The 26,816-nt window shown below is 37.1% G+C and overlaps 1 protein-coding gene across 1 annotated transcript in view; it reads right to left on the reverse strand.

The window, feature by feature from the left end:
• Nucleotides 1–26,816, reverse strand: part of Thsd7a (thrombospondin type 1 domain containing 7A) — a 365,115-nt gene that overhangs the window by 126,195 nt on the left and 212,104 nt on the right. Inside the window, exons 3-4 of the mRNA XM_075953378.1 lie at nt 22,496–22,744; nt 19,901–20,082 (exon numbers count right to left, since the gene is read on the reverse strand). Of these exons, the coding sequence (XP_075809493.1) occupies nt 19,901–20,082; nt 22,496–22,744 (431 nt within the window). The remainder of the gene's footprint in view (nt 1–19,900; nt 20,083–22,495; nt 22,745–26,816) is intronic.

Genomic DNA, 26,816 nt, shown 5'->3' on the forward strand with positions numbered 1-26,816 from the left:
TGGAGACCCTAAATGGTCTATCATGGAAGATCTCAAAGCCTGCCAGAACGTCTTTGTGGAGGATGACACCCCCTCCACATACACACTTTATCTTTCTGGGATAGTAAAGTCCCATTTCAGGCAGAAGTATAAAAATAGTCTATTGAGAAAAGGGAGGAAGGGAAAAGGAAGTTTCCTAAGGCAGTTGTTTCTGTTTATCCCCCAACACCCAGCTCTAGTTGTATTGATTTTTAGGTCTCTCCAGTTCTAACTTGCTATGTAAAGGCTAATAATCTTTTAGGGCCCATGAATCACAATGCTTCAGGAAGAATTTGCTTTATTCTCTGGGTAACTGAATAGAGCTTCCTTTAATAAAGTGATTCTTAGTCTTGCTGCACATTGGAATCAGCTGGAGATTAGACGTACTGTGTAGGGTAATGGTTCAGAATAAGGTCCAAACACCAGGATTCTTTTTTTTTTATTGAGCTCTACATTTTCCTCTGCTCCCCTCCCTGTTTTTCCCTCCCCTTTAACACTCTTCTGTGGTCCACATGCTCCAATTTACTCAGGAGATCTTGCCTTTTTCTGCTTCCCATGTCGATTAGATCCATTAGGGTCCGCATTGTTGCCTATGGTCTCTGGGATTGCAGTTTGTAGGCTGGTTTTCTTTGCTTTATGTTTAAAAACCACTTATGAGTGAGTACATGTGATATTTAACTTTCTGAGTCTGAGTTATCTCACTCAAAATGATGTTTTCTAGCTCTACCCATTTGCCTGCAAATTTCAAGATGTCGTTTTTGTCTGCTGTGTAGTACTCCATTGTGTAAATGTACCACATTTTCCTTATCCATCCTTCAGTCGAGGGGCATTTAAGTTGTTTCCAGGTTCTGGCTATGACAAACAATGCTGCTATGAACATAGTTGAGCACATGTCCTTGCCGTACAATTAAGCATCCTTTGGGTATACACCCCAAAGTGGTATTGCTGGGTCTTGAGGAAGGTTGTTTTCTAATTATCTGAGAAATCACTATACTGATATCCAAAGGGACTGTACCAGTTTGCACTCCTACCAGCAATGGAGAAGTCTTCCTTTTACCCCATAACTTCTCCAGCATGAATTGTCATCAGGAACACTAGAATTTTTAAGGGCTATTCATGTGATTTAATGAAAAGGTAGCTTGCCACCCACTGCTTCTGTTTGAACTCCTCTGTTACTCCTATTGCACATATTCTTATCTCAGCTTATTCTAGGCCTGTTCTAGTATTTTCCTTTTCTTTCTCAAATCATTACTATTTTTTAAATGTCCTTGTAGATTGTATATGCTCTTATCTAGTTTCTGTTGAAATTATCTACTATAACAAACCAATAGTCTTTCCTAAAACTTATTGTGAAGATTTTTGTCTTTGTAAACATCTCTGTGTCTTTCATATTAATGTCCAGTTGATGGAAAGTCTAACTGAAGTCATTCAGATCATGCCTGTTAATTTCTCCATAGTTTTCATTTACATTTTTGTTGAAATGACAAAACTCTCTCTCTCTCTCTCTCTCTCTCTCTCTCTCTCTCTCTCTCTCTCTCTCTCACACACACACACACACACACACACACACACACACACATTACTCGTCTTTAGTATGGGGGACTGAGCCTAGAACCTTGCATATGTCAGGAAGGTACCATGTTCTGAGCAGTGCCTGAGCAGTGCCTTTCACTTTTGTTAAATTTTTAAATTTTGAGACTGGGTTTCACTCAAGTGTGCTGGCTTGTGTTGGTCTTAGTCTATAACCCAGGAAAGCTTTCAACCTACAATTCTTCCACATTATCAGGCCTGCTTTGTTGTAGTGATATTTAAATGTCATACCTATTTCTTCAATATTTTTTCTCTAAATCTTTATTTGCTGTTTAACAACTTTACTTCTAGTCCTTATCACTATTATTGTTATTATTGTTGTCATTATGTTTTAAGTGCAATGTTTCCATGTATGTAAAATTGATTTTCCTCTGACAATAAAATGATCATATCCCTATCAACCTCCACGAGAAGGGTGCTCACCCTCGGCATTCAGACTTTCCATTTATTCCCAAAACATCTCTGGGAAATTCCAAATATCACACAAAGAAATGGAATGGCTATGCTTCCTAGTCTCAGGTCGCTCAAAGCTAAAATGACAGCCCCATGTTTAAACATCCACTACACTTGGCATTTTAGCACTACTGGTTGAGGAGGAAAATATGCCAGCAAAACCCGTAAGAAAGATCTATAGGCAGAATATACTGTGGTGATTTGGGCTTCCAGTTTTGCCTTTCTGGAGCATCTCATAGAATAAAATGTGAACCGAACACCTGACAAAATATTGAGAGGAACATCCACAACCAGAGATCTGGTATCAATGTATTTAGCTAATTTTTATTTTGAGGTCATTTCTGAGTCCATTCTTGAAATCCTCATAGGACCCTCTCGGGCATGGTTTTCCTCAGCTTGTGTCTCTGGGAGGGAATTATTCTACAATGGTCTCAGCTGCACTGCAGATGGGAAGTCACATTAATTTGTCAGGAGTTAGGTTTGACCACCTGGCATCAAACAAATCTGAGGAGCTCCTAATATGAAGAGCAAAGTGGGTTTCTCTTCAAGACTACATGATTTAGTTCCGCTGGGTGAAGCTGTCTGCAACAGAGGAGACGGGGGAGGTTATCGAGCCATGAGGAATTAGCATCTTCTGAGGGAGGACAGAGAAACTGAGCCCTGCATTCTCACTCAGTCCCGTGGGCTCGGCTCTTACAGTACACAATACTTTTCCTGAAATAAAGCTATTTCTGCACAGCATCTAGCAGTCTTTTTGAAAGATAACCTACTCTAAATCACTGGCTTTACCTAATAATTTAGATCATATTAAATGACGACTTAGTGTATGTCTGATATGATTCCCACTGCAGTACGTGGATTCTTTTATTTAAAATCTCACCAACTCGTTCACAGGGAAATGTAAAAAAATCATTCAAGAACACACGACGTACACATTCTATTTTCACTTTGTGTACTCCTAAGTGCTTCATAAGAAATGCTTTTAGCTGTCATTTCTTTCAAGACGTCAGCTTGCCATAATTTATAATAAAGAATATTTTCACGGATAGAGAATTCTGAATTTCTTTTCAGCAGATGTTCCATTGTTTCAAGTTTTCTATTTTCTCTGACAAGAGTTCCACCCTCATTTGTTACCTCCATTCACGTGTGTGAATTGCCCTTGATTTTTCCTTTTTTGTTGCTAGTCTGCCACAATTAAAGCCAATACACCCCCGTCGTTGTGCTTTTGTATGCTTTCTTCTGAGACAGGCTGGGTTTCATAGATCTGCCAGCTGAATTGTTTTTCTACAAATTTGATAAAGTTTCAAATGCTATCTATTCCAACATGTTTTCTGACAGACCAGTCTTCCTCTGTAATATCACTACCACACATACTACATGCACTTGTTAATACCAGCCATTTACGGTGCCTTTGCCTCTCCTGCTTAGTGTTCGTGCTTTCTTTTCTTTAGATCTGATCATTTCTATGTCTCTGTCTTCAAGAACAATAATCCTTTTGTCTATTGAAACGCAGCAATTTCTATTTTCTTTCACACCACTTAGATTTAGACTTGTTTTTGAATCTCCAATTGCTAAGCCCACTCTATGAGTTTATTTATTGCAGAGTTGGAGCATCATTTATTTCTACATTCCTAAATGGCTGCCTAGCTCCTCATACCCCTGTGCATTCATTCTCCTAGACAATTTTTCCAGTTAAGGCTTCAAGCTGGTGTTTCTTACAGCCCTCATCTACTGATTATAGTATCTCAGCCATTTCAGTGTTACTTGCAGTATTTTTTTCTTGATAGAGGGTGTCTTATTATATTTCTAGTCATAGACAGCAACATTTACTCTACTTTATGAACAATGCGTGATAAAGGGTCTGGGAGATACACCTATCGTTTATAATGCATTGTTTATTTGACACCTAAAGATCCTGATGATTCTGTAAAGTTTGATATCATTTGTATTAGGCCTAGTTTCTTATTTTGGATCAACTGAGACAGTATGGCCCTTACTTTTAATGATACTCAAAAAGTATCATTTAACTTTCTTGGATATTGTTAACACTGAACTACGGTGATAATTTGTTTGTGCTCTAACAAATAAAGCTTGACTGAAGATCAGATTGTGGAGCTAGTCACTAGTTAACCATAGAGGTCTAGAGGGTTTACAGACAGGCAGAAAGTAATATGGATGGCCAGAGAGAGAAGAAATAAGACAGGTGGAGACAAGGAGTTCAGCCCCCTTTTCACTGGGGTGTTGGCAAGGCAAGAGTTGGCTGTGGCTTGCTCCTTTGTCTCTCTGATCTTTCAGCATTTACTCTGATATGTGATCTGAGTTTTTATTATTAAGACCAATTAGAATTCACGTTACATCAAACTGTATCTTACTTCTCAGTTTTGCAGCTAAAGGTCACCATTGTGCCTCAAAGCTTTCTTCCTGTATACACACAGCCACACTCAGGTCAAGGACTTGCGAAGTATAATGTATTAGACAACTAGACTCTGCTTCTGCCCTACAAAGCAGATGCCTACGTTCTGTGTCCTATCCTCAGACCCGAGTCACTCCAGCAGCACAGAATGTCGATGGTTGACTTCTTTGCATAGCTCATCCTGACACAACACTTATCTTTTCTTCTCTGTGGTAGAAAGAATCTCTAGAGAAACACAGATGAAATTGTAAAGCTTTGCTCACAGTGTTCACAATCATGGCTGCTTTTTTTTTTTAAGTGTATGAAATAGCTATTTTACATGTTTTGCCAAATGTCAGAGTTTTATTCATTGGGATGTTACCAGTTATATTATTTTGTCAGGAAATAGAAGTCAAAAGCATTTTGCTAATGATTTTGAATATTTACTTGCTAGGTTTTGTGTTATATTAATAATTATGCATTCTTTAGGTCTTCTGTCCCTAGCTAGTACTGACAGAGTTTGGATTAGTTGCTAATCATATTGATGACTTGACTTCATTACTGAGTGCATTCTTTCTTTCTTCAATAAAAATTTACTGAACATATAGTAGCTCTATTTTAACCCTGTGCACTATGCACATGGTTATATGATATTTTCTTGTTTATTATAACCTGGTTCCTTCAATTGAAATCATTTGGCAACAGAGAGAAGTTTGTGTGGGTTGTTAACAGCTCTGTTTTCAAAATTCAGAATAGTGTCCATAATACACAGAGCACTCACTAAACAGACAAAAGCAAATGCACACAAGAATTACAATGTTTAGTACCGTCAGAAGGATAACTTTAATAGATCATTGGCTTTGAGGCTGAATTAGAATTTTTAAGGCAAATATTCTAAAAGTAGTATCTGAAGGGGAAATATCTTTTTCCAGCTTCAAACTGGTTTGCTCTTGGTAATCCTAAATCCACAGCACTGCAGTTAAAAGTAAACATTCAGCTCCTTGGCTCTCCCCCTACAAAATCCCCTACCCATGTCACCACTTGAAAAGTCCAGGTGAAGAGAATGGGTAACACCATAGTAGCTATGCCACTAGAGGGAGTCTCTAGCAAAAGCCCCTGGTGTCCTACCATGTAGGCAAAATTCAGAAAGGGTTATCTTTCCCAGGGGTCATGGACATCTGGCTCACCACGAGGGTAATCTTTTTAGCCAGGCATATCTCAAGGATGTTGAAGAACTGAAGGGTGGGGACAGCCTCACATGAATTAAACTTATGACAAGGGAACAAATACCAAACTTATGCCATCGGTCATGTGGCTAGCTGTATGTTTCAACTCAATGGTAGCAGCTCCCTAGTACCATGTGAAGAACAAACTAGTTTTTTGGTTTTCTTTTCCCTTTCAGTTTTAATGTTATGTAATATATTTAAACCCTTATTTAAATAAAACTTGTTTTCAGAAAAAAGTATACATTCAGACTTATTTGATGAAAAATCATGGGTATAACTTATTATATAACTCTATACCTTAATATTCTTTATCAGTAATTATACTTATTCATAGGCTTAGGCTCTATCAGCAAATAATTGCAAACCACTTAGAGAACTGTTTCACATACTGTAAGCATTGGACATCCCTCTTTTCTCCCTCCTCCCTGTCACTATAACTTCAAAGAAAATAAAGGTCCTTAAACATATTTTGTTTGTTATCAGCCATAGCAAAAGCATAAAAGAAATACCAGGAATACTCAGAATCAACAATGATGTGATTTCTTGGAAGAGGCGAGCTAGCATTCTCATATGGTCTTCAAGATAATATGATTACGAAGCATATATTTATGCAACTTAAGGTGTTTACTTTAATTCTGACTCCTGAACCAATGCTTTTGGAGCACAGATTCTATCTCTAAACTTATAACAGTGAGTGTAAACATAACCGTTATAATAATTGTGAGATTCCCTGTGTCTATGAGGTAATAGAAAGTAGTTTCATAGGAAAAGTGCAAGATTCTGGTTTGGGAATCAGAAAGAAAATTGCCCGTTGGCCTTTATGAAGAGAGCACTGTAAGCATATTGAGTTACAGCTGCATGCACACCCAACTTGGTAAACTTTTTATCTGTTCCTGCAATGATGCACCTGCAGAAGAGAGGTGGTATTTTATGCAAGCTCATATCTTTATAAAGTCTTACAACTTTCATTGGAGAATACCTTTCCTCTAATTTCATACATTGACTTAGTGAAGACCTAGGCATTAACGCCGTAGTATGTTAAGTCCACCTCTTTGTCCTTATTGCAGTCTACTTTCATATTAATGTAGTAAAAAGCTGTAGAAATTGTTTTAAAATGAGTCTTTCTTCTAACTACATTGTAATATTTATTATATTGATTTCCAAAATAATCAGAAATATATTTTATTATTTTATGCATTTTTTTATAAAACAAAACCAAAAATAGCATAGTCAGGGTCTTCTATTCGATTCCATTGGTCAACTTCTCTGTTTTTATGCCAATACCAAGCTGTTTTCAATACTGTAGCTCTGTAATAGAGTTTGAAGTCAGGGATGGTAATGCCTCCAGATGATCCTTTATTGTATAAGATGGGCCTCATTGAAGAAATGGGACCTCCTGAGACTGAGAAGCTTCTGTGAAGCAAAGGACACTGTCACTAAGACAAAAAGGCAACCCACTGAACTGACAAAGGTCTGATCTCCAAAATATATAAAGAACTCAAGAAACTAGACTGTAAAAGGCTAATCAACCCAATTATAAAATGGGGCACTGAGCTGAACAGAGAATTCTCAACAGAAGAAGTTCAAATGGCCAAAAGATACTTAAGGTCATGCTCAACTTCCTTAGCGATCAGGGAAATGCAAATCAAGACAACTTTAAGATACCATCTTACACCTGTCAGAATAGCTAAAATAAAAAACACCAATGATAGCCTTTGCTGGAGAGGTTGTGGAGAAAGGGGTACACTCATCCATTGCTGGTGGGAATGCAAACTTGTGCAACCACTCTGGAAAGCAGTGTGGCGGCTTCTCAGGAAATTCGGGATCAACCTACCCCTGGACCCAGCAATACTACTCTTGGGAATATACCCAAGAGATGCCCTATCATACTACAAAAGTATATGCTCAACTATGTTCATAGCAGCATTGTTTGTAATAGCCAGAACCTGGAAACAACCTAGATGCCCTTCAATGGAAGAATGGATGAAGAAAGTATGGAATATATACATATTAGAGTAATACTCAGCAATAAAAATACAATGACTCCTTGAATTTTGCATGCAAATGGATGGAAATAGAAAACACTATCCTGAGCGAGGTAAGCCAGACCTAAAAAGAGGAATATGGGATGTACTCACTTATATTTGGTTTCTAGCCATAAATAAAGGACATTGAGCTTATAATTAGTGATCCTAGAGAAGCTAAATAAGAAGGTGAACCCAAAAACAAACATATAGTCATCCTCCTGGATATTAACCCTCATCAGGCAATGAAAGGAGACAGAGACAGAGTCCCACATTGGAGCACCGAACTACAACCCCAAGGTCCAAATCAGGAACAGAAGGAGAGAGAGCACGAGCAAGGAACTCAGGACCGCGAGGGGTGCACCCACACACTGAGACAATGGGGATGTTCTTTCAGAAACTCACCTAGGCCAGCTGGACTGGGTCTGAAAAAACCTGGGATAAAACCGGACTCGCGGAACATAGCGGACAATGAGGACTGCTGAGAAGTCAAGAACAATGGCACTGGGTTTTGATCCTACTGCACATACTGGCTTTGTGGGAGCTTAGGCTGTTTGGATGCTCACCTTACTAGACCTGGAAGGAGGTGGGAGGTTCTTGGACTTCACTTAGGGCAGGGAACCCGGTCTGCTCTTCAGGCTGATGAGAGAGGGAGTTGATTGGGGGAGGGGGAGGGATATGGGAGGCGGTGGCGCGGAAGAGACAGAAATATTAAATAAATAAATAGATAGATAGATAGATAGATAAATAAATAAATGAATAGCTATCTTCACTTGATAGTGTGCTTTGCAAAGCTCACTGTGCTCCACTGTATCATGTGGAAATATGTACAATACCGGGAGATGGAATGATTTTAAGGACTGACGATGAACAGTGGGGGCAAGGACAGACGTGAAGAGACAGCAAATCTAACTAATAGTGAGTGTAATAAAGAAAAATGTAAATGTGTGCCAACGATTCTGTAAATTTCTTGAATTAGGTCACAGGTTCTAGGTATAAGCTTATAATAGTAGTTTGGAGAAAGTAATGAACATCTACTTTAGCCTGTACATTTACAATGGAGCAGATTCCCAGGGCAGGGAAATATTTTTGAATAGTGGCTATACTTAGTTATGAAAAAGCTGGCTTCAAGTCTAGCTTTGTCTTTTCTCATTTCAGAGTGCTGGGGAAAATTATTTTCTAATTAACCACTTAGTCATATAATTACGGAAAACACTGTGTACCACAACAAATGAGTGACTTTGATTTCTTTCCTATTTTAGTGTTTTTAGAAGTCCCGTAAGAAGTGATCATCTTTCTCATTGAAAATGAGCCTTTATTTTAAAATTACATTTGATATATGTTAAGGAGTTAGGACTTATGGATTCAAGTCTTTTTAAGTAACAGAGCTATCAGAAACATGTAAACAATGAGTTTCTTTCCCAAATATTTCCCATTTCTTTTCAGTCTTACTATTATGTTAACAAGACTTAAGTTTTTCAGGCATAATGTTCTCTAGACATACAGTTTTTACATTTCCAGGGATCCTGTGTGATGGAAGGTGAAGGTCAAAGGTGAAAAGTATTCTTTTCAGAGTAACCAAACAATACAGTTACAAACACTTTTTTTTTTATAACTTTTAAGCAATACTGTGTTCCTTAAACTTCTCAAGCAGTGACTCACAAAGGAAGGAAACCTGCAATTATTCTGTCTCCAACAACTACAAAAATAAATTAGCCATAATTCTTTTTGCTCTAGAATAATAATGTGAAAACTTTGGGAAAAATATATACTTTCTCAAGAAAGGAGTAATTTCATATATAACATAAGCATACTTAAACATATTTACAACATATTATAAAGAGGCTCTCTGCATAATACATCTACCGCCAGGTTTCTCAAAGGCCAACATACAATTACTGTTTTATTGCATGCAAAAGATGTGGAGCAAAACTTTTATTTTTAAAATCCCTCCCCTTTTTTCAATTTAATCAGTAAAGCAAACATAAACAAAAGTAATATTTATTTGCCATGGAATAAAAAGTTCTGATGGTAGACCTCACATGTATTGTACCACTACGTCTTGTCAAAGGAAACATGCAAAAAAAAAAGAGAGAGAGAGAGAAAGGGGTAGTTGATAAGTCAAATAGATTGATTCAAGATGATACACTGTAAGTTAGGTGTCCAGCAAGTTCACATCCACCAACTGAAGAGAGCTCTTTAGCTTTCCTAAATGTATTTCCAAATGAGAGACTAGTAACTGCATGGAGACATTTGTGGAGAAGGATGTGTTATAATAAAGAACTATAATGGAGAGAAAGCACCATGTCCTCTCTTGGAAGCGTAACATCTTTAGGAGTTGAAATTAATATTCATGAAGTAATTGTAAAAGACTATAAGCATATATATTGAAATAATAATTTTTGCAGAACCATAAGGTTATGGACTTTGAATAAAGGAAAATGATTGAAGATCATAATTTCTTAAAATGGGAAGAGATAGTTGAGTAGTCAGGGCAGTGGCTGAATACGTTTCAATCGATGAAGGGGTAGTAGATGTCATCTGTCTCTGTTGTGGGGACCTGAGCTTCAAGAAAGCTCATGTCCTTTCCTGTGACTATAGATAGAATGGACTCTTAGACTAAGGCTAGACAGCTTTGTTGAGTAAAGAAAATATAAATGATAATGAAGTACATCAAATGCATATCATTATAAAAGTATGTTAACACCAAAATAAATGCATTGCCTTCAATATTTAATTCTTAATTATTAAAACTGACAATGTTATACTTGTATAGAATGTGCTATGTAAATACATATGTTTTTAAAATGACTTCATGTAATAGTAGCATTACACAGGGTTTCAGGCTAATAATATAATAATATGGATCCTCAAATTTTATATACAGATTTTGTGTGTGTGTGTGTGTGTGTGTCTGTGTGTGTGTGTGTTCATGCAATAGATGGTGAAATTTTTCCAAGACAAATCTGTTGTCATGGCTTCCTTTCCCCATTGCTATTCTCCCCGGTTTATTTCCCTTTTTATTGCCCATTGCTTTTAGAAGGAATAAATATTAATGAGTTCCACAATGTAGTTTGTACTCCTCTGTTAACACTGGAGAGAGTACCTACTCCCTATTGTGTAATCATTAGCGAGGCAGTGAACAGCTAGTGCCAGCCACAAACCATTTCTTTTACGTCTCTACATAGCAGGAGTGTGCCTGCGAAAAAGATGCTATTCATTCTTCAGTGCACATCCCTGAGTGCTAGTTTCAGAATTCCTTCTGGAGCTATCAGTCATCTCCAACAGACTCCACAAAATAAGTGCTTAGGGGTTACAAAAAGAATACAAAGCATAGCCACTTCCTCAAGTCATGCTAGGAAACGTTTTATACTCCATCTTTCTCTTATTAATGGGATGTTCTGTACTAACAGTTATGAATTTCTTTCCATCTCAAATAACAAGACTGGTGTACAATGACATTATGTTGTTGCCTCCAAATTTTATGAAAGATATGGGGAAATTTACAGATGTACAGCCGAGTGACTTCAAATCCGACTCAGTAAGTGGTGAGTGTAGAAGAGACAATTCCACCTCTAAAGACAAGCAGTGACTTCTTTTTATTCCCCTTTGTCTCATGTAAGAACTATGGAATCAAGGCTTTTCTGGTTTGACCTACTGCTTCTTAAAGTGGTGATGCTCTTTTTCCATATATAAAAGCTTAAATTGCCCATATATAAAAGCTAATATATGTTGGGATTAAGAAAAGACTAATTGAGAAGCATATAAGAAATTTCAGGTTTGAGGTTCTTCACATGCCGGGCTTCTCCAACTCTATTAGTACATCTTGAGTGATTTGTATTTGGAGTAGTTCATTCATTGTCTTAATTAGAAAATCATTAAAAAAGAATGTATCAGCTTTGGGACTCAGCTTTCCACAATCTCAATCACTCCCAATGCTCAGCAATTCAGTTTCAAGGGGTGATTCATTATCATGGTTACCCTCAACCAAGACACAAAATATGTGGTAGTATTATAGCTTTGCTGGGTAACATCAGCAGTTTTCATTTTCATAAAGTGGGGAGGACTCTCTGGGTATGTTTGTTTGTGGTTAGTACGATGATTAGTTAGATTAGGTTGAGATGTGAAGACCCACCTTAACTCTGGGTTGTACTATTTCTTGGGCTAAGTTTCCGTACTGAATAAAGATAGAAGACAAATTGAATACTAACATTCACTGTTCTATGCTTCCTGACTGGAAAGAATCTGTTCTACAGGCTCATGTTTCATCTGCCAGGCCTTCGTAACCACGTTGGCTCTCCCCTCAAACTGTAAGGTAGAATAAACCCCTTCTGTCTTAAATTGTTTTTGTAGCATTATTTTATCACAATGATAATAATATTAACTAATATGGACCATCTTTCTGAAAGATGATTGCAATGCAGCACACTCAGAACTGACATGGATAGCTATAAGCTAGCAAGTCTGTAGGGATTTCCCGTGTCAGGCTCATGAAGGGTAAGTTCCGAGCTTCAAATAGAAAAACGCTGTAAATCCAATACTATCTGGATTTAAGATTTCTTATGACAAGGATCAAGGCAATTTATGAAAAATTCTATCTTCAACATCTCAACATTTAGTGTAACTGAACAGTTGCTCAGCTGTCATCTACTAAGCAGATGAAAGCCAAGTAGACTACAAGAGAGCAATACCTGGGAGAACAGATACAAACTGAGTTCACTGTCAAACACTAATCCAGCCTCTTCCATGGATAAACATATACACGTCCACAAACAAATATTTAGGATAGGACTTTAGTTAATATTATCATTACACTAAATGTTATTACTGCTGTGGGACAATGGTTTTACCCTGTAAATATTTGTTTCTTGTACTTGTTTAATAAAATGCTGATTGGCTAGTAGCCAGGCAGGGAGTAAAGGAGAGGTGAACATACAAGAAGTAGAAGAGAGGCAGAGAGAACAAGAGAATTCTGGGAAGAGAAAAGATTTAGTCTGCAGTCCTCACTCAGACACAGAGAAAGCCCGATACAGAGCAAGCAAGATGTGACTGCCTCACTGAAAAAGGTGCTAAGCCACGTGGCTAACACAGTGAAGAATTATGAGCCAATATCTCTGATAAGCATAAATACCCAATAAAATACTTGCAAACAAATACCAGAATACATATAAATATCATATAAAATTAGCTTTTCCTTGTAGATACTGGGATGGTTTGACATACATAAGTTGAAAACTTTATGAAGAATAAAAGAGATTTAAAGACAAAAATCACATAAGCATTCAAATAGATACAGAAAAGGTCTTTGACAAAAGACATACTTTCATGACAAAAGCCCTAGGAGAATGGGATTAGAGGAAACCACCTCATCATAATAAAAATTACATATGACAAACACAAAAGAAATGTCAACCTAAATGGAGAAAAACTTGAAAGAGTACCATTAAAAACAGGAGGGGTACAAGGATGTCCACTACCCAACTCCTTTTCAATAAAGCACTTGAAGCCCTAGACAAGTAAGATGATAGAAGAAAATTAAAGGACTCAAACAAGAGAAGAATAACTCATATTATTCTTATTTAAAGACTCGGTATTATACACACTATACAAATACCTATCTCGAAAAATTCCACCAGAACTCTTCTAGAAATGATCAATACTTTAAAGAGGAGCAGGATACAAGTCAACTTATATACCAATAACAAAAAAGAGATCACAGAAACACTCATAGTTACAATAGCTAAAGAAAAAAAGCAAATGCAAAACTAGGAATTAAGTGTAACCAAGGAGGTAAAAAACTTATACAATAAAAAAACCTTAAGTCTCTGAAAGAAGAGAGAAGAAATACACTTGAAGATGGAAGACTACCCCACCACGGTCATTGATTGACAGAATTACTGTTGTGAAAATGACCATCCTATGAAAAAATAATTTACAGATTCAATATAATGTCAACACCTACAATATTCTTCCCAGAAATAGAAATTTACTGTTTTTGTTGGCGCAATGGATTGTGAAAGTCCTGTGTTCTCACTTTAGGTATCCCTGTTAGTAGTTTTTACCTTTGTCTTTTTTTTTTTTTTCAGGTGGTTTCATTGGCTTGGTACCATTTGCTACATTATTTCCCCAGCTTTTATGCACTTAGGACTCCCAGAGTAACCATAAATTTGAAAGTAAAACTTGCTTGGTAGAGGCCCATTGCTGCGTCTCTTCGGAGAGACTCATTTTCCCAACTCAAGCTGAGATGCTATACTGTCAGCTTCCTGAAAGGGAAGCTGGGATTCCCGAAGCACTCACTCAGAGCTATAACCTCATTAGATGATACAGCAATTTACTATTTCTGTGTCTTGCCCTTATCTCTTCACTTCTCCTAAGTCACAATAATGCATAACCCTCAACCTGCACCATTCCCCACCCCAAAGTAACCACAGAAAGCATCAGCATAACTTTGCTCCTTCGTTCTGGGAATTCCTTAGTCAAGGCATTCACTTCTGTCCTTAAAAGCATTTGAAATACATTGCATTTTGGGTGCCTAAGTAGTTTTGAAAAGATGATTTTGAGATAATGTAGTCTGTCATCCTGATGAAAATGAAGTGGGAGAGCAACTTTTAAGTATGTATATACAGGAAAAATAAAATGAAATGACAAGAATACAAGGAAAAGTAGAATCTTTCTTGAGTTCTGTTTCAGGTTCCTTTGAAGTAGCCTTAAGGACAAAAGTACAAAATACAGTGAAGCTAGCTACTTTAAGTCACAAAAAAATGAATAAAGTTGTTTAAAAATGTTCAAATATTTTTAAAATAAAAAAATTAAGTAACCAAACAAGTCAAAGTACATTAATGTTTCTTTATCTTTGGATCTAACATGTCTATTCAAATTCAGAGGCACTATTAACTTCCAATTTATAGGTGACTGGCAGAGTGAATATGGTCTCTTCCTGTGTTAGATAGTTTTAAAGAGGAGAATCCATTCACATATTTGAGCAGCCATTTTTCAGAAGAACTTCAAACAGATTGTGTCTGTTACAGTGGGGCAGTAAGCACAGTGAGCACATGACCTAAGTCGAAGGCAAGGAATACTTGTTTGCATCTTTAGCTGACTTCTGAACTACTCCAACAGAGTATTTTCTTTGATTGCATTTTTTGTTTGAATACTTTTTGAGATCTCATGGGTAGGCCCTTCCTCCCAGAAAAAGTCCCAGAAGTCACCTCTGGGTAGAACACTAACCACCTTAATCTAATTCCCAGCAGGTGAGTTCTCATTAGCATTTATCCCATTGACTGAAACCTCTTAACATCCTGGAGATGTTGAGGAAACTGCAGAGGGTGTCAGACCTTCTCTTCTGATCTCTCCAGAGAGCTCACTGGCAAGAAACATCTGATTCCTTCAGGGTTTTCTTGTGTGTTAATTATACTATAACTATATTGCATTTCACCTATGTGAAGGATATATTTCAAAAATGTAACTACCATGCCTTTTGTTTTTGTTTCAATTTGCCATTTTGGACTTTGTCAAGCACGGGATGGAATATTCAGACAAGTGAAAACATATGGAAAGTGCTTAATTTCTCTCAGTAAACATGTTTATCACCACACTTTACATACCTTTATGCATGGCTATTATATATAAGGTATAATAGTTACTGTTGAAAGTCTTAGAAGATAGCAATCATTATTTTTTGTAATCTACACCTATAATGATATTATATTCACTCTCAAAAAAAAAAATGAGACCATTAACATGTCATGGGATAGCTTGATCCACGCCAAGAATCCTATGTGTGAAAGCACACTCTTCTCTGACACGGTTAAGCATCCCATCAGTGAAGCTGTGAAGTCTTTCCCAGGCTCATAATACTCTGATGCATATTGCTGATGGAAAAGTGATGTAAAATAGTCTCACCCATCTGTTATTTCAAAAGTGATGGACAGGAAAGGTGTACCCTCTTCTTTTGTTTTTCAAGATAAAGCACTGGCTAAACTGTGCTTATTATTAAAACTATAGATAGCTATGAGCAAAATGAATTTACATTACACTGAGGAGGAATGTGATTATTTTATTCTCAGTTCTTGATAGAGCATGGGGAAATATGAGTTTATAAACCTTTCTCCACAGTCCAGTTCAGCTGTATTTTCCTTTTAAGCACCAATCATTTTAGCTGTTGTACCTCATCACAAAGGTTCATAGTCTGGCCTGTCTTTTTTGGTAGCCTGAGTCTCTCTACTCTTATACAGATTTTATTAATGGGCTTCCTACAGAACACCTGTTCAAGATTTCTGTGATGTAAATCACCTCGAGTATGATCTACTCTTTCACTCTGTTTTAGTTTCAATGAAACAAACCATGTTTAAACTGCACCCAATGAAAGGATCCCTAGGTTATTGTACTTAAAATCTACTTCAGTTTCCCTTTGATCTCTGGAAGCAATCAATGTGTTCCTACACAACTGATGATGAGCATCCAAGAAGAATAATTTTTAGCTGCTGTCTAAGATATACATGGGTCACTTCCCCTCAGGCGCTATCCTGTCATAATGTGATAAGGGTTGATTTTATTCTAGTATGCGCTGGATACCATTTACAGCTGCCTTAAATCCTGATCAGGTATATCAACAAAAATTAGATTTCCCCTACTCCTCGGTGTGGATCTGACCAGGCCTTTCCTCTAAAGAGATACAGTCATTTTCTTGTTTGGATATTGTCGGAGAAACATTGTCGGGATTTTAAGGGTTAACTTCTGCTAGCAGCAGCAAATCGATTAAATGGAGAGACCCTCCAGAATCATTAGGATACAGCTTTCCATATTGCCTATAGATGTTGCTACAAGCTTACCCAATATTGTGAAGATAAGTTGACTGTATAATTAGAGCACTATGGTGTATTATACTGAACATATGTGTACATTAATCACTTATGTTCCAATTTTCTGCAAAGGAAGGCTGGCAGTAGTATTTTGTGACCTGTGTGGTTTGAATTAGTTAGCAATAGTATATATAACAATGAATAAAGTGATAAAGGTGACTCTGTCCTGATGATAATATGGACATAAACATTCAATTTCATAATGAGACCTAGCTGTCAAAATAATAAAAAAGTTTATACGAGCTTCATATCACCTGCTTTCTCTGATTATATATGAAGAGGTTTATTTTGAGTCAAATTATTTTGAACTGATGTTAAAAATACCTTGTTCCTTGTGAAAATGACATCTATAGAGCAGTGTGACTCTGTAAAAGAAAGTGTGGAATTTGTTCTTTGAAATAAGTATAATATGGATGGCATATGGGGTGATCTGTTCATGGTAACACAGTCAAGATTTCTTGAGACTATTCTCTTCTAATTGGGCCTGTTTGTAGAAGCTGGTTTGAGAAGTCTCTTTTTATAAATAAGATCTGGCCTTTTAATATTTATTAAAAGAAAACAGGCTTTGAGTAATCTTCATAGGGTTCAATTGTCCTCCATCCACTCGTGTCTATAATCCACATATGTCACTCCTGGAAAGCTGGTACACTGGATGGGTTTCTATCGGGAAATGTCAACAACTCCTAAGGGAAATTCACATGTATGTTTTGAGGAAGGAAAGGAAAGAAAGGAGTATAAGCTGGTTTTGCCCAACACACACATACACTTACAAACACACACACACACACACACACACACATGCACACATATATACACACACAACACACATGCACCTGATGCACACATCAAAACAAAACAAAAAATACAACTTCTACCCTCTAAGAGGCTTATTAATATTCCTAGTACATAAAGGGATACACATTACTAAGTTACTCATGCCATACATACCAATCATAAATATTCATTTTAGGTGAAGTCATTATTTTCATATCTACTGACCTTTCTTTGGCATTTGCTTTATTCTAACAGATACATCTTAATAATGATATTCTTTTTGTGTTCCTGTCTCTCTGTTTTACTTTTGGCTCTTTGCAGTGGTTTAGAAGAGGTATGAGGGACTCTGAAGAAATGATTTAAAACATAGCCAGTTATATTTCAGAATTCTCAAGATCTTTTGAAAGTAATAACCTACAAGACATAATTGACATTCAGAAAGTAAAATCTGATCTACCTCGAGCAATGAAATTATACTACTCTGAAAAGCTTACTGTAATAAATCTACCTAAAAGTCTTAAGAATGCAGCCATTAAAGTGGCCAAGAAAATATCAATGTACTAACATTTGTGTTTTATGCTAGTTCCTTATAACCTCAAGCTACATTAGTAGTAAAATCTATCCTAAGGCTATACTCCTAAATGAGCTGACATGCTGGGTAAAATTAGTGGATTGTAGAACAATTAAATTTTGGAAGTTGTAATTGCAAACCTTCATTGCTTATCTTTGGTCACTGACATCGCATCGTTTGCTCGGGCAGTGGAGCCAACCTTGGTTTTAAAATCCTTCATTTGTCTTCCTGCCCTTGCTCCCTCGCCCTTTTTTGATTATTATTGTTCAGAGTTTTTCTCCTTCTTTCTTTTCTTTTCTTTTTATCAACTAGCTTTCTTTTTCCCTAAATTTCTCAACCTACAAGCTTTCCAGGAAGTTCTCTTCTATTCTCAGTTGTCAAACGCAGGATGTGTGTGCTTTGTTCTGACTTTGCTTTAGTGTTGTGCCTTAACACACAGTATTCCCCATGCCTCGTACAGACATCTACAGTTCCTGCCCTTACCCTCTTTTCCCTAAGTAGCCTGTCAGTCATCATTCTGCCCCAGTGCTATTCCCACTAGCCTTTCTGATTCATGGTTGTACAGGTCCCCATAGTGTATTATAACTATTGTTTTGTGTACCACCATGATGAGTTTAAGAATTTTATGATAAATATATATCATATGTTACCTTATCATATATGTCTTTGGATATTTGGTGATTTTTTTTTTTGCTGATATCCAACAAATGCATGTTGAATGAATTATTCTCTGGGGCTTTGCTGGTACGCAGATAAAGAACTGCATGCAGAACTGTTTAAAAGTAATTAGTATAAACTTGATCTGATAACATGGTGATCTTCTTGCAGCCAGGGTCATTTTAAATTCACTTGCTCTTTTGTACACTTATCTATCTAGTCCCCAAGCCAAGATTAAAATATAATAAAAGCGAGGGGTGAGACCTATACTTATCTCCGAGTATAGGTACAACTATTTGGAATGTAGTTAGGAATTATGCTGGTTTAAGTAAATGGCACTTGGAGGTTCTCCTCCAATATCCATGACTTCACAAGCTCAAGTATTTGGCAGGTGTCTAGTGCCAGGCATGGTAACTCCTGCATCGCATCCAAAGCACAGGGATCATAAAGAGGAGGAGGTGGGAAGACTGTGAGAGTCAGAGGAACAGCAAGCTTATTTGTCTCCTAGAAAAATCAGAGAATCCAAACCTGTGAAGTCTCATCAACACGGCTGCCTAAACAAAAACCTGGAACGTGGATTGTACCATTATCCGTGCTCTTATAGATGGAAGATGTCTCATGGAGATTCCACTTTAGCTAAAGAACTATAGGAAACTAAAGAATGTCAAAATCAGAAAAAATAGTCTTCCCCAAGTAAGAGTCCCCAAAATGCCTATGCAGTACCAAGGGGCCAGTTGTGAAATATATACCTAAGTAACATTATACAGACTGAGCAGATTTTATTTATATATTTAGGAAATAGATAATAACGTACTCAATCTGTATAATATAATATATAATAAATTATAAATATCAAATTGCATATAATATATTTAACAAAATAGTAATAATTGCAAACCAAATATACACAGGAAATATCAATATCATGATAAATTTATTTTTTAATCCCAGTTTAACAAAATGAGATTTTTTTAAAAGTTAATTGTGCAATTACTATCCTTTTCTCTCATTTTATATACTTGCGCTATATGCATATAAAATACAAGATAAAATTTTAGTTTTATAAACTAATTACTCTTTCTAAATTTCAATGCCAGAGACCTTTACTATTTTTTTTTTAGAGATCTATAAAAGAAATCAATCCCGACCACAGACAGAGTTGTATTACGTTTCTTACCAACCATCAAGTAGGTCAGTCCTTATCTGAGTAGGACTCTTGTCACAGTATACACAGTAGGGTGCTCTTCTTGTCCCCCATGGCCCATTTACATTCCTCAATGACAACCACCTGCTCACTCTTCAAGAGCAAGTCGTTTGAGGGGAGCATCACATACCTTCTTTGTCCTTTTCTGTCTCTAAGTGGGAGAGCGGGTTGTCGTTGGTTTGTGTGCAGTATACTTCCCGGGTCTGGATGCCAGCTCCACAGAGGGCTGTCTGATTGGCACGCCTCTTGTCCTGCTGACTGAGCAAAGGGTCCACGTGACACTCTGTCCACTCTGCAGTTCTCCAGCCGTACCTAGATAAAGAGAATTCAAGAGTGGTGGCAAGGTTTACGCAGGAAAACCCTTTTAAACTCTTTTCAGATTTTGTTGTAAAACTTCAACTCAAAAGCCATTCCTTTGGATGCAGTACAGACTCTCAGACTGACACAGATTCAGTTCAGTAGCTGTTTTGTCCTCAGCTGGGCCCCGTTAGAGGAACTGAATGCAGACCGTGCCTGTCTTAATTGCAACTACTAGAAGTTACTTATCAATATTTTATGAAATAAGAACATACTGCTGAAAGCATGAAATTTCATGTGCAATTAAACTGAACTCAAGCTTGCCCTTTCTCAGAGCTTATAAACGAAGGCAGGCTGAGTCTCAGAACGCCAAACATTCTAAGTGATGATGAGCCCAAACACTTGCTTTTGCTTTTAATAAAATGCGTGAAAATTGCTTATTCATATCGGAGCAAAATTATAATTGCATGCTAGATTTAAAAATATAACAGAGCAATTCAGAGCTCTCTCATTACTGTCAAGAGTCGGAAGTTTCTCGTGCACATGCTCTGTAAGAGCCCCAGCATTCCTGATGAATGCCAGCGAATGAGGAGAAGAGCTGACTTTGCTGCCAGGAAAGCGCATAAAAGATGATCCCTGATTCTCAGAGCTCCAATCAAGATTAGGATGTGAAAAAACTGTTGGGGTTGTCAGCCTGACTCTCCTTAGAAGGAGATAGGGAAGCATTTCCTCATGTCACCAACAATGGGAAGTGATGGCTTTCCTCCACCTCTAGGAAAGCGGATACCTTAAAAGCCCCGAGGAAATGGCTCCAGTAGCACTCTGACAGTCTAACTATGATGCTTCCCCATGGATCAGATTAATAGCTAACACAGATCTAAGTGGATGTGCTCATCTCGATCAGACAAAGAGGTTAAAGGTGCCCTTGGATGTCTGTTCTGGGTGCTTGACTCTGTCAAGGGTGAGTAATTTGCTGGTGAAAGGGAGAGTCCTTCCCATTCTCATTTTTGTAAGTAGAAGTTTGGGGATGCACAGTTGTGGTATTGTGCCATCAAGGAACAGCAATAAACCTTGTTAATAAAACAAGAGCATTTCTAGATATATGGATAATTGATAGGGTTAGAGGAAAGTAAAACAGAAAAATGAATTTTCTATGGGAGTTAGAAAGCATTGAAAAAAAATACTTAGAATGGCATTTCAGTTTAGATCATACTAAGGAGTCCTGTGATAGAAACAGATTTTCAATAACATAAATAGTTGATATATTCCAAGAAAAGTTCTACCCTAGAAAATGGAGACGATAAAGAAAACCAATGATATCTGCTTGTTTTATTAATGGCATTTGAAAATTTGAGAAGATAAAAGATAAAGCCCCACAGTTAGACAAATGCAGAAGAAACTGTTGGGAGAGACAATATCCAGAAGTCTGGGCAGTATCCCTGGGTTCCTGTCATGGAGAAGGGACCCAGAGAGCATTAAGAAAGGAACTGGATTTCTCAGTCCCTTCTCCTATGAGAAGACTGTGGGTGATTGCACACCACTATAGACGGACTCATGTAAACCATTGCCATTTTGGTTATAATGCCTCATATACTAATAGCAGTAATTTGCCTCCTCGCTGATTTATGAATTTTAAACTATATCCATTGAACGTGTGGACAGTCCAGAGACACTCCCAGCGGAGTGTGTGCACTAATATTCTCTAAGTTTCCTTATAACTATTCCATATTCAGATAAACTAGACATATTGCTAATATAACTCAGTGTTGTATCTTGGAATTAGTATTTTTACCAAAAAAAAAATACTGGCATACTGGCAAGTATTTCAGAACTAGTTTTATTTCACCTGAAGTCAATGAACATCTCTTAGGCACTTAATGTGTGTTAGGCCCCATAATATATGTTGGTGATGAAATTTAAAAAAAAATGAACAAAAATTCCCACCCCCAACAACTGAGAACCCCTTAATTTTGTTGTAGTTCTTTACTCTTTTTAATTAAAATTGTTACCTGCATTACTGATTACGACCTAACTATCTACACATGATGCTGACTCATGGCAACAAAGACATATGTAGCCTGTTCAATCTAGTGTCCTCAGTGTGAGCTGTCTACTAATGTAATTCACCAATTGATATGATTGGATACGCTGAAAGAATTGCTGTTAAAAGTCTAGCCTTTATGGAGATTTGGAAATGAAGTTGTTACTTATATTTTCATTCTGTAGAATAAGCATATCTTTAATGGGTAAACTTTGTAATGAGCTATTCTAGTGTTCTGCTTAAAACATCTAAGAAAATTCACCATTTCTATATGGTCAAATCTGAAATAGTGTTTTAAGTTAGATTACTGATATAGCAAGTTTCAAATATTTGTGACATCAGAGAGCTGAAAGGTCATGGCAATTGAGGACATCTCCCTTTACTCACGTAGCACAGAGGACAGCTCCATCCCCCTGAGACAAACAGGGTTCTTTCTCCTCAAGTTCTGGACATTCCTTTTCAGTTCCAATTGGAAACTGCTTGATAGTCCTTGTCCTTACACGAGTGCCTGCGGGGGATGTGACGTCGTGGCATGTTTTTGAACATGGGCTCCATTCCGACCATTCGGACACCTGGCACTCCTTGGTGATCACACAGGACTGGAAGGTCATGGGCATTTTCTCTTGCTGGCAGAAGCTGTAACAAAGCATTGATATTTTTACCTCAGACTCACAGGCAGGTATAAACTTTGTCTTCTACACTCCCAAATAAAATAGCTTGGGCAGTTTAATTGCTAAGCGGACACGCAATTGACAGTTTCACTGAAAACATGCCAACCTTTGCAAAGTGTAGTGGAAAAACAAGCTGAACATTGATATTTGCCTTGCCTCCATTTTGGCGCGAGTTGTTAAGCCACTCCCAAGAAATAGAAATAACGGGAGTCAGAGAAACTGACCAGAGCTGAGTTCATCACATTGATTGCTATTCATTCTAGGTTTGCTTTAATTTAGAAAAAGAGAAACGTGAAACTGTTAATATTTGTTAATTTCCATTCTATTTTACTGATTGAGATAAGCCTAACCACTTAGCTTCAGTATTTTTGGAATAGAAAACATAATTTAATATGTGCCTTAGCATAATCTGATGTCATTTATGACTTATAGTTAATATATGCTTATCTAAATATATCAACCTTTTTAATGTCTACACTTTTAAATTTTATTTTTTTATGTGGCCATGTGTAAGTCTGTGAGTATATGGTGTGTGCAGAGTTTCAGTAGAGGGTGGCAGACTCTCTGAAGCTGGAGATAGTTGTGAGTTCCTTGATATGAATGCTGAGAAATGAACATGGGTCCTTTGGAAGAGCAGCAAGTGATTTTAGTTACTGAGTATTGCCTCCAGCTTATCTAATTAACATGAACTACTTGTGAATATCATGATTAAATACAGTAAATATTTTAAAAACATTTATCTACTACATATTATAGAGATATACTCTAAAGATATCTTACCAATAAAATATTTGAGTTCAAATTCTTTTCTTTTTAATTCTCCTTGAAACTGAGGCATATGGATTCAAAACTGTAATGTCAACAAATAAAGCAAAAGATTATGGATGTCAACAGCAAGGGTCCAAGTAGCTTGAGTTTTCCTGGAATTGTACTCTGAGTTGGACCCTTGGTCAGATTCAGTAACCAGTACTGTGCAGTGACCGAGGCAGTCTGTTGTGATCACAGTTATCCAGCCTGGTGGGAGAGGCCACTGATCAGTCCATCTCATTCAGGTTCCATATTCATTTTTTCTAATTACCCACAGAGGGAGCCAGGTCCATTCTACTCTAACAACTTACATCCTGTTGTCTTAATCCTACTACTATTCATATTTTTGAAAACTGTATTCCCACAATATAATTAGAGCTGAAAACATCAAAATCAATTCATTGAACTTGGAAAGTCTGAGCATAAAATCATATGAGAATGCCTAAACGGAGTTCCGTTGAGTTAGTTCTATTTCCCAACACCAGAGCAAAGCCCTCCTGTGCTCAAATGTTATGGAAATGCTGGAATTAATGGTGTCCTTAGGTATAACGCCATTGAATTTTCTTTGCCATAAGCAACTTTTTATCCTCATATTGGAAGTCACTTCTGAGAATCAGGGAAAAGTCAATAACCAAATAATGTTCCCTATAACTCCAATTTGACAAAATCCACATAATTTGTTTTCTCTGTTTTATTACCTTTCTTGATACTATTTTCCTCCACATTGGCATGTATTGACCTAAAGGTCAATACTTAAAAAGTTCATAATCTATGTACAGGTGAAAGATCTTCTATTTTAATCTTTTCCAGATAATTTTACCACTGGTTTACTGCCTATTAGTACAAGTTACCTTGGTTATCTGACTCAAACTCACATGTCAACTATATTACTATGCCACATTCCCTTGTGATAAAATGATCCCTTTACAGTTTGTAGGGCTGCTGTTCATTAAACCAGTATCTATCCCTGTGAGGCCGAAAAAGATTTTATTTTTATGCTGGGAACTTGTGGGACTTTGAACTTTACCCCTACCCCTGAGAAAAGCCTGGGGTCGTTAACCCTTTTTTAAGGGAAGTATTAGCTAATGGGAAAAATCCAAGTTACACAAAGCTGCAGACAAGATGCTGACCACCTAACTTTCCCTATTGGTTGAATAACAAGGGACCAATCAGATAAATTTTCAGGCAGACCCTGTGTTAGCAAAGGGTCAGCAGATGTCTGGAGGACGTAAATAAGTATAATAATATACATTGGCATTAATACACTGACTCATAAGTTGAATAGTGTCAAGCCTTTGTCTTACAACTGTACCAGCCTGTTAAGTATATATGGGCTAATAGTCAAAATTAATAACTAAGCCAATAAGGGTCCTATAATAGCAGAGACAAGGGTAATTAACCAAGGAGAGCTATTAAACCAGGATTTGAACCATCCCTATGAATAGTCTAATTTTTTTGGGGGGGTGGCCATTTTTTTAAACTTTAGCCAAATTATTTTCTATAATCTGAGTGGTTAGTGCAAAAACAGATTTTATTTTTCTAAGACCATACACAGTCTTTTTATATAAGGGTGTTTTTTTTTTGGTTTGTTTGTTTTTGTTTTGACTTAACCTCTTAATCAGGAATTACAGGATGATGTATTTTTTTAACTGCTTTTGGCTGACTTTGGGGCATCGTTGTCAAGAGCTAACAAAGGTGAAATGTTAGTGAAAAACAAAGAGGCAATTTAGGCAATGGGGTATTTATTAGCAGCATCTTGTTTATGGACTCTGTTGAAGAGCCAGGGAACATTTACATCTGCTAGACTGACTGGTCCATATTAGTTATTAGCAAGTCCAGGGTCCATAGTCGTTTGGAGTGGATTGTAGACACAACTGATACTTGTTTGTGTCTGCTAGCCAAGGGGAAAACTGTTGAGACAAATTTAAACTAGGAACAGAAGTAAAAATTTATATACTAAAAAAAAAAATAATACATTTGAAACTTTTAGGTCTATATTGAAATACATATTACAGACAAGGCAAATAACAGATATCTATAAAACAACAACAGAAATAGACTCATACATTTGAGTCTTGGCAAAACACAGATTTAGGTTAAAAGTGTGTAAACTTGTATTTAGAAGACAGCCAAAAGAAATTTAAAATCTTGAGTTTGTGATTCAAACAGTAAATAATCATTGCTCTATTAGCTTATTAGAACTATAACATAGAAGAGGAAAGAAATTTGAAATCTAGCGTTCAGAATTGAACTTCATCTAAAACTCCTAAGGAAAATTGTGAGGCCAGAAAATGGTGTAGGAGGTGTTTTTGTCTATATGTTGCTTTCATTGGTTAATTAATAGAGAAACTGGCTTGGCCTGATTGGGTAACACTTAGGTAGGCAGAGAAGACAGAATTGAATTCTGCGAGGAAGAAAGCAAAGGGGAGAGCCTCCATGGAGTCACCAGAGTCAGACATGCTGAATCTTTCCCACATGGCGATATACAGATTAATAGTCATGGGTTAAATCAAGATGTGAGAGTTAGCCAATAAGAGGCTAGAGCTAATGGGCCAAGCAGTAGTTTAATTAATACAGTTTCTGTGTGATTATTTCGGGGCTAAGCTAGCCGTGCAGCTGGAACGAACAAGCGGACCGACCCTCACTGCAACAAGGAAAGATTCCATTTTTATGCTGGGACCTGTGGGACTTTGAACTTCACTCCCATCCCTGATAAAAGCAGGAGGTCGCTAGTCCCCTTTTAGGGAAAGTATTAGCTAATGGGAAAAACCCAACCTACACAAAACTGCTGGCAAGATGCTGACCACCAAACTCCCCCTATCGGCTGAGTTAACAATGAACCAATCAGATAAGTTTTCAGGACCAATGAGATAAGTTAGCAAAGAGTGAACAGATATCTGGAGGACTTAAACGGGGGTGTGGGGGGCTGTTGCTATCCTCCTTAAATACTAATTACTTATCAGGAACTAACAGCTGAGCTTTACCTCACACCTTTAGCCAATTGTGATATAGGAAAGGTAATTTGGTATTTTGAGACTGTAACCTTGTGACTGCTTTGTGGTTTTTGTCTTTATAAATCCCTTACAAAAATAGACGAGGTCCTTCTCCCTCCATCTGCTGAGTCAGACTATGAGGCAGAGGACCATGTTAGCCTGTACTTAATAAACGAAACCTTGATTTTTACATTCAAAAGTGTGACTCCATGGTGGTCTTCTTGGGGGTCCTAAGAC

The sequence above is a fragment of the Microtus pennsylvanicus genome, chromosome 19, assembly GCF_037038515.1.
Source record: "Microtus pennsylvanicus isolate mMicPen1 chromosome 19, mMicPen1.hap1, whole genome shotgun sequence".
NCBI lineage: Eukaryota > Metazoa > Chordata > Mammalia > Rodentia > Cricetidae > Microtus > Microtus pennsylvanicus.